This window comes from Glycine max, chromosome 1, assembly GCF_000004515.6.
Source record: "Glycine max cultivar Williams 82 chromosome 1, Glycine_max_v4.0, whole genome shotgun sequence".
Lineage (NCBI taxonomy): Eukaryota > Viridiplantae > Streptophyta > Magnoliopsida > Fabales > Fabaceae > Glycine > Glycine max.
Genome location: NC_016088.4, coordinates 49,983,123 through 49,992,541, shown reverse-complemented (window position 1 = coordinate 49,992,541; position 9,419 = coordinate 49,983,123). Strand labels below are relative to the sequence as shown.

Sequence of the window (9,419 nt, the reverse complement as noted above, 5' to 3'; positions counted from 1 at the left end):
ATTTTCAATTGAAAAATGGGAAAATAAGAATAAGATCATGCCTTCCATCGAGAAATGAAATCTATGGAATAATCTGATTTTCTGTAAGAAAAACTATACTTTTACTGTTCTTGTTGGGGTTGTTCCAATGATGACAATATTTTTCTTCCTCTCTGCCTTGAGATTCCTCTAATCATGGCTAAAGGATGGTGGGTCATGGGTGGATCCTTCTAGTAAATAAATATTTTGAGTTAGTATGTTTTAATAAGGAAGTTGTTGTGACAAAAGTTATATATGCATACGGGATGTTGACAAATGTCTTTGCATAAAACCTTTTTCTCTTGTCTGTATTTACTAGACGAGGTAATTTCTATTGTTAACTGATAAATATGCTTTTTTTTTTTATGAACTGATAAATATGCGTTTGTGCTATAATTATAGTGAATTACAAAGTCATTCGAGTTCTGTAAAAAAAAAAGTCATTTGAGTGGTTCAAACCTTTTTTTTTCTGAAGTGGTTCAAACATGAGTAGAATTTGTAGGAATTTTATAGCTTTAGTACTTTTGTTTTACTTTGTATTTTGTATTAATATCTCTTATATTTTTGTGGTAATTTTTGGGTACAATTAATGATTTTTCATTTCTTATTTTCTTATTACCATTTGTAATGAATTTTGGAAGGGTGAATGGAAATTGAAAAAGACTTTGTAATTGTATGCATTAGCATTGGCACATTTGAGACGAGCAAGTTTGGATACAATGCAATCCTCTTAAAGATTCTTAATTTTAACTTTTCTACCTAATCATACTCTCCCTTCTATAAAGTTTAGAAAAATGTCTAAATTAACACTAATTTATTTTGTGATGGAAACTTTGTTTAATTGATTCGTGTATTAAATTAATTATGAAAAAAAAATGAGAACTAATTATGTGTTTGGTATAGGGAAATAATTTTTAACTAGTATTTTATACTAAAGGATGTACAACACTCACGTTCTCTACTTAACTAATTATGTGTCTGGTTTAGGGGAGTAATTGAAAACAAAGGAAAAAAAATTAAGAAGTGACAATTTTTTAAAATTATTTGATAAAAAAGAAAGTTAAAACTTTTTTTCTTTATTTGGTTGACACAAATATCCCTAATAAATGAGAAAAATATACAAAAACTAAAGTACCAAATGGTAGAAGGAAGAAAACTAACTAATTTATTTCCTCTCTTCTCTATGCTTCCTTCCTTGTTCTTGCTTCCTAAACAAGCATGTAACTATGTAAGTGTTGTTCATTTGTTCTTGTGAGCAATTGAACATATTAACATCTTCATCTTCATGTTTGGCTTTTTTTTTTTTTTTTGAAGATTCATTAAGTATTTGATCTCTCTCAGCATATATTTTTCAATTAGTTGAATATAATACTTGAGTTATTGTAAATCATTTCACACTAAATTGAGTTATTGAACCGGATGTTAATATATGTAACCACCATATTTAAATACGCTAAATTGAGTCAGTCACTAAATAAATAAGTTAACTATAACTCTACTTTTGTATTTGGGAGGAATCTGTGGGAACGATTATCATGGGAGGGCTATATGTTTGGCATAATAGCATTATGCTTCTAAGTTCGTTTCGGTTTGGTGTTAGGCCCATTCTTGTGGTATAGCCCAACCTGTTTTCAATAATTCTTGCTTTTGCTGTGTAAAAAAAAAAAAACTATAACTATTTTTACATCAAATAATTTATAGAATACATTGATAAATAATAGTTATTGTCTAAGAAGTTTCAAACCAATTCAAGGATTTCTTTTTTAAGAAGTTCACGTGCCTGATTCAAGTTTTTGACTTTAGGATCCATTCAATATATAACTAAACAAACAAGCTAGATTCACGTGTAAGAAATGGAACTAGACGTTATGAAATTAACACTAATGTTAATTTTGAAAAATTAACATCATTACTGTTCTGATATAAAAACACTGGCAATGAATCTAAACAGTTAAAAAAAAGTTCAGAATTCAAACTTAACACATGGTATATTAGTATGGATAGTTGTCATTTGTCAAAGCCTATGTGCCATGAACATTAGAGATGCACCTGCAGGCCTATGCCCTTATTGTCAGTTAATTCCCCCATTTCAGTTCCATGAAAATCGCCGGCACTTAGGGTTCCTGTCTCCTAATTTGTCCATACTCTCATTGTACTATTCACCAAAGTGTGGTATAAGCTAGTATGCAGCAGCAGCTGCAACCAACAGGGTACAAATTGTACTTAATTAATGGTGTAGTTTAATTTTGAATACAAAATAAATTATGTTAAAAAAATATTTATTTTATATATGTTTATAATTTTTAACAAAAAAGAATTTTGATATTGAATATTTTATAATAATATGATGATAAAAAAAATTGAGATTGAGAATGAGTGATGCATAATTATTTTGGTATAAGTTGTCGGCAATGTTCGGTACAAAATATCTTGATAATATAAATACTAGCATTCTCTTGAAGTTTATATATTTTTATTTCTAGAAAAAATAAAAATAAAAAGAAATTGTACTAGATAAAATTTCCTAACTAGAATTTTACAAAACTTAAAATTTCCTAACTAGTAAGGACCACTAAGTAGAAATTATAGGAAGCAAGGCCAACATCTATTCTATTGCGTGCAGCTAGCTGTTAGGAATATGGGGATCGATTATGAAGTGGCTGTATCTAATTTGTTTCCTTTTGTAAGTGGCACCAAAGTAGCTTGCCTTTGCTGCTCCTATACCTATCATCACACATTTGCTATGCTAAGAAACAAAAAGCTTAAGTTTCGGTGCCTCTTGTTGGATTTTGATGTTAATTGCATGCCCTACTGTATATCATATAATTGGCAACCCCACCACCACTACATTTTGTCTCCATTTTGCTGTGTACTATCCTTGTGCTTGGGATAAAACTGATAGAAGAACATGGGGATTATATATGGTGCCTCTTCTTGAATTTTGATGTTTCGGTGCAGGGGCATAAAATATGGGCAATAGTCATTTGTACAACCAAGGAAAAACCTTTTTATCCATGCGTTATTACTTGAAAACATTTACCGTTTAACCTCAAAATTTACTCTGATGTTTAATCGGCTGTACTTTGTGAAGATAAAACACCATGGTACAATTCAGTCAAAAAAAAAAACCCACCATGGTACAAATATTATGTGAGTTAGAATACTAATATAGAGCAATTTGTGAGGGTTTTATCTGCAATTTGAAAACACATTATTATTGTTTTTTATGCATTTCCATTTTAGTTATTAAGTATAGTTTATGGGTCCTATAGGTTTTCCTTATTGATCATATATATTGAGGATTTGAGGTATTCCATGCTAAAATTTCTAGTGTTATTATACTTATGTTATGTTTTCTCTTACTGTCTATTTTAAGTTCACAAATCATAGAAAGTGTATTGGCATTTACCAATAGTTGCATCAAAGCTCTCAGCTCTCAAATACTAAGGTATCATATTCATAAGAAATTTGTCAGTAAGTTGTGGCAAGGACGGATGCAAATATGTATGAAAGGGGAGGTCAGATTTTTTTCTTTTCTTTTGCACAATAGTTTAAATATCAATTTTTTTAATAATTCTTTAATAAATAATGAGTTTTATAAAAAAAAAATATTTATTATTGTTAGGTGTAAAAATAGAAATATGATCCACTGCCAGAAAGAAATTAAACAAATATTAACTTAAATCCTATTTTTTTTCTCATTTTTTTACAAAGTCTTTTATCTTGAGGAGTGCTAGTAAGTAGTAACACACTCTTTCTAATACACAATTTTCTATTGGATAAAATTTATTAAAACTATAAAAATAAAAGAGACTCATTAAATACAAAGTAAGACTTACCAAAATTTGTGTTTCAAAAAAATTTCTATCAATAGAGGATTTATTTAAAAGAGTGTTGGCATTTCTCTTTCAACCAAGTGAAAAAGCTTTGAGCACTCTGCAACACTTAGCATATGCTAGCATTTCCTATGCACATCGACACAAATTAAACCTGCCTAACTTCACATTGACACAAACGTGCAGCATTTAGAATTCGGCCAACTTCCTTTGACTTTCTTTTAGGGGGAAAAATTCATACATGAGAGCTTGGTACCATTATATATATATATATATATATATATATATATATATATATATATATATATATATATAGTCAAGTTCACATGCCTCAATACCTAAATCGTATCAATTTCAAAGGTTTTTGAAAAAAGCAAATGCTTCACATGCACATAGCGTCTAAAGGCAACGCGATTCCATCATAGGTTGGTTGTCTCTCCCGTGACAAGAAAGCACAGGGAAATGATAATTCTTCTACAAATTACATCAGTACAGTACCATGCTTTGCACGATAATTAAATATAAAATATTTTAAATTTTAATGTTTCTAATTAAAAACTCAAGTGTTATTACAAAAAAATAGTAAAATGTATAATATAAAAACATTATACATGATAACTGTATTAATATTTATAATAATTATCTTAAAAATTATGTCTATTATATTATGATTTCTAATGGATTAATAGTATAAATCTTTTTACTAACAATAGAAATATAAACTCTTATTTTATTCACATTTCTATTGTTTAAAATGTTACTTATTTAAAATCTAACTAGACTCTTAAGAACATTTTAAAGTGTACTGCTAGTACTCTTCCTTTATCATAACAGCAGTGTTACAACATGGACCTATTTGTTATTTTGTTGTAAGACAAACCTACAGGTACCTCACTTGTGATCTTCACCAGCTCAAAGAGAAACCTCTTCATGACATGGTGTGGCAACAAAATTGGCACAACAACCCCATCCTCACCTTCATTGTTTCTAAACCGTCCATAGAAGCTAACAAAAGGTATAGCCCCTGCAGGCCCTCCATAGATAGGACTCCCCCACCCAAAATCCACATCATAGAACCCCACATGGGTAGTATCCCCAATAAGGTAATTTTCTTTTGTTTTGTATTTGGGCCGACCCTTGAGAACCATAAGATCCGCCACTGATTTCACATATTCTAGACCCATTTGGGCCTTTGCCTTTTTTATCAAACCCAATGCATATTCCAATGGGCTTTGGCACAAAAGTCCAGCCTTAGAAAGCGCCATTGGAAAGGCAAAGGCATTGCCATAGTACCCATTGGGCACATGTAGGCCCACTTTGCCACGAGCAGTAATAAAGGGAGATAAGCCCACTATCTCATTGGGCTCCAGCCCAAGTGCTTTGGTGCGACATTTCCACAAGCAAGCAGATAGTATCTCAAAAGTTGAGCATTTTCTTAGGTGCTGAGGAAGGTGACTCCTAAGGGTTGCAATCTCTTTTGGGCCGAAGAAAAATGACTCGTGGGCCATTTGGTCAAAGTCCATTGTATCTTTGTTGCTGCAATGTTTGGTTTCATCATATTCGTGGTGTGCATAAGTGATTCTTGGTGGGTCTCTTGCATTGAATAGTTCTCTTTGCCACACAGGGAACTGTGATATAGAAACACCTCTTGCAATCTCACCAACCATGGTGAGAAATTGAACTAGCCCGAGTGAGTCGCAGATTGTGTGGTTCATGCGTGCGGCGAAAGCAAATCCTCCACATGTTAGACGGGTTACCTACACAAACATCATATGTGAACAAATTCAATGATAGTGTGTTCTTTGTGCTGTGTTAGCAAACCAACGTTTCTGTTTCAAGCATGGTTCATGGAAAATATATATTGATGAATATATAAGGAACTAATTAGTTATATTTTTAGTGTACTAAATTACAACGTAGTTTTCTTTTAACCCGATCAAGAAAAGAGATGAGGATTCTATTAAGGAACTAGGCGATTTGGTCACAAATTACCAGTTACATGTAATTATGATTGTTGTAAAGACACAGTAATACTTTGCAATTAATTGCAACGAATCAAGTATTTATCTAAATATCTACTTTCTTAATAATCTGACATTATGTAGTTCATAGAACTTTCAAGGTTTCGTTTTAAGGTAGGCGTTAACATCTATAATGTAAGTAACGGTTTAAGAATGAAGTTTCCCAACTGCGTATATATATTGTAACCAGTGCTTTTTATTCTGACAGTGTCCACACACCCACACACGCATAAAGTGCCTGAGAGGTCTGTTACGGATTGTCTGGCATGTACGGTGAGAGACTGTCGTTACGTTGATAATGAACTAGATTTTCGTGACCAAAGAAATTAACGTGTATGTATATGCACCAACAACTGAGTAATAAATGAACTAGATTTATAGATAATGAACTAGATTTTCAATAAAAATTAATTATTTATAAATGAGTAATTTTTTCATACCTATAACACGACAAAAGAAAATATAGATAAGTGGTAAAGTGTTTTATCTAAACCAATAATTATAACATTTCGATCAAATCATACATGATAGAGATTTAAATATTATATAGGCATGAGATTATATAATTGAAGATAATTTAAATGAATTAATTGGTATTACTTATATTAATAAGATATATTTTTTTTTTAGATTATCACTTAAGAACTCTACAGTTAAGTGTTTGACTTAGAAAAATTATTGGATGAGTGAATTTTTGAAAAATTCTCCAAAAAACATACGAGTAAGGATAAAACACATTGAAAAATCTTGTGTTGGTTTGTAGAAATAATCAATAATCCTAAAAGCAACATAGATGATTGTTGATTTGAAGTCACGAAATGAGATTCTATAGAAGATTTTGACCGGTGGAAGGTTTTAATCCACTGACAAAGGAAGTTGTGTGAAGTAAAGTGTGAGCTAATAAATGTCAACAGTAAGGAATGTTACAACACCTACCTTCATTTTTAGAAAGATTTTCATCTAGTTATTATTTAGCAGTGAGTTTAAACTCAAAGGTATTTTTTATGGAATACATAGAGACTAGCTTGTTTGGTTAAAGGGAAATTGGACTTGAATTATTTAAATAAAATCTCAAGTTTAAGTTTAGTAGATAGAAAAAATGTAATTAAAAAGAAATTTTCATTAAAAAGTTCTTCGACAAAAATTAGATATCCATAATATCAATAGATACTTCACATTTATATTATAAAAAAATTAAGGTATGCTTAAATATTTTACTTTTACTTGAACCAACAGTTGTTTTCATTTTTTAATTACTATGATTTTATCTAATCATTATTTAGTGGTATGTTTAAACTTAAAGGTATCTTCTATGGAATACATGGATACTTGCTTCAAGGGAATTGGGTTTAGATATTTTAAGCAAAATCTTGACTTCAATTTTGATAGACAGAAAAATATGATTAAAAAGAAAGATTCAATTAAAGATGATAAATTAAGTTTTTTGACAATAATTAGTTATGTATAAAATCAATAGATACTTCACATGTTATACCATGACAAAATAAATATGAAGGCATGCTTAATTAAGTGCTTTACCTGAACCAACATTTGTTTTCATTTTTAGAATGATTTTATCTAATCGTTATTTAATTAGTGGTGTGTTTAAACTCAGAGGTATCTTTTATGGAGTACATGGAGACAGCTTGTTTGATTAAAGGAGAATTGGACTTAGATTGTTTAAGTAAAATTTGAAATTTTAGTCAGGTTGACAAAAAAACATAAAAAACGTGATTAAAAAAAAAGATTCCATCAAAGATAAGAAACAGATTCATCAAAAGAGATTCATTGTTTACAAAATTTCTGCATAAATATTTCACACCTATAACACCACAAAAAAATATGGAGACGTGCTTATGCTTTAATTACCTGAAACAACAGCAGAGGGCATCCGAGAATGCCTTGTGATCCAGGAACATCAAGGAGGAGTTCCTTCATGTGGGGGCATGGTGGCAGAATGGAATTGCCTAGCTCCTTGAGTGAAACATGAGCCTCAGCTTCAACGAACAAAATGCCCTCACCACTGCAATCCACTGTTAACTTTCTATTAGGCCATTCTCTCAACCTACCAGCTAGTGGGTAATAGTGTACAAGTGCTTCAGCCAAACCATATTTTATAACCGTAGCAGGGTGTTTTCCTTCCATAACATGACTCTTTTGGTAGAACATTATTACCTGATGCTGAAAACGTAACCCTTCTTGGTCATCTATGTCAGAGAGGTTCTTTAATTCTCGCGGAGTTGGTCCTGCTGGCACCACCAGTTCAGGCTCACCATGCACCACGGAAAAACTTGTTCTTGACGACATCATAGGAATTTTAAGTGAGGACTAAAGATAGCTCTTCTTGTACGTGTGTGCTAGCTTTTGCTCTTCCTTGGAATGAAGATTCCCTTAGTCCATATTATATAGAGTATAAGGATAAGGTCTTAAAATAAATGGCTTACATCGTACAACTATAGTTATTACTCATTCCAAAACGTCGATGTTCAAAACTGCAAGGTCAGTATATATATAGGCAGGTCCATAGGAAAGTTAGGTTTGTCACCATAGGGTGGTCCGAGTCCGAGAGTGGTCCAAGGCTTTTTTCTCAACATGCATGATGCATGTAACACGATTTGTTATTAGATGATTTGTAAATATTTTTTACAAGCATTCTAATTAAGTTTCTAGTGTTGGGATTCAATTCCAAATGTTGGAATTTAATTAATCAGCCTATTTTGATTTTAATAGATAATCATCAATTCTAATCACATGTTTTCTATTCATGTAAAGAGAAATAATATACAAAGATGAATAAAACCTTCTTATATTTTCGTACTAAAAAATCATGATAAAAATTAGTTGCGGAAGCACACCTAGATAATGAAATGATGATATTGATCAAAAGATTGATTTTTATGATCTTTCAAATGTAGAAGGCTCTTTTCTTAATATGAATTTTTCTCTTCTTCTCACCAGATAAAAAGAAGAACGAAACTGTATGCTTGCTCTATATATAAGAATCTTTCATGATATATATGTCCTTAATCATATTTTTATATTGATTAGAACACTTTAATATATTGGTTAATTATATAATGGTCCTACCTCATTTAATTATGTGATATATATATATATATATATATATATATATATATATATATATATATATATATAACACCCAAAAATTACTAACATCTAGATCTAACTTAAACTTTTATGAGGAAAAAAAAAGTTTTTTATTGATTAATAGTATAAAATAATTTTAAAATAATATCTAATTTCTCGAATTATATCTTTTAGGTAAGTTTTTTAATTTTTATAAAATTATCTTAAAAGTTATATGATTAATTTGTAACTAGATTTCAGAAATGTAATGGAATCAAACATATGACTGAAAATTAAATGAGTGGCTGGGATGTGTGCCATTAAAGGTTCAGTCAGGCGTTTGTTTGAAGGTCGGTGCAAGATAGAATCCCTACGGCAAGTAATCTGGTTAGGAAGACGGCGAATCCTTGTCATTTGAATATTTGTCAAGGTTGAAAAATGAGGTGGAAACAATAAA

At 30.7% G+C, this 9,419-nt stretch overlaps 1 protein-coding gene across 1 annotated transcript; it reads right to left on the bottom strand.

The window, feature by feature from the left end:
* Nucleotides 1–4,647: 4,647 nt before the first annotated feature.
* Nucleotides 4,648–8,331, bottom strand: LOC100817429 (methanol O-anthraniloyltransferase). Its single transcript, XM_003516455.5, has 2 exons — nucleotides 7,745–8,331; nucleotides 4,648–5,611 (listed from the first exon to the last, which is right to left on the bottom strand). Exons 1-2 carry the CDS (start codon nucleotides 8,183–8,185, stop codon nucleotides 4,694–4,696), a joined length of 1,359 nt encoding a protein of 452 aa, XP_003516503.1. The 5' UTR covers nucleotides 8,186–8,331; the 3' UTR covers nucleotides 4,648–4,693.
* Between the last annotated feature and the right edge of the window lie 1,088 nt (nucleotides 8,332–9,419).

Excerpts from the sequence above, each read along its gene's own strand:
- LOC100817429 (XM_003516455.5), bottom strand. The coding sequence starts at position 8,185 with ATGATGTCGTCAAGAACAAGTTTTTCCGTGGTGCATGGTGAGCCTGAA. Across the intron at positions 5,612-7,744 it reads GCCCTCTGCTGTTGTTTCAG|GTAACCCGTCTAACATGTGG; the intron begins GTAATTAAAGCA and ends ATGTTTGTGTAG.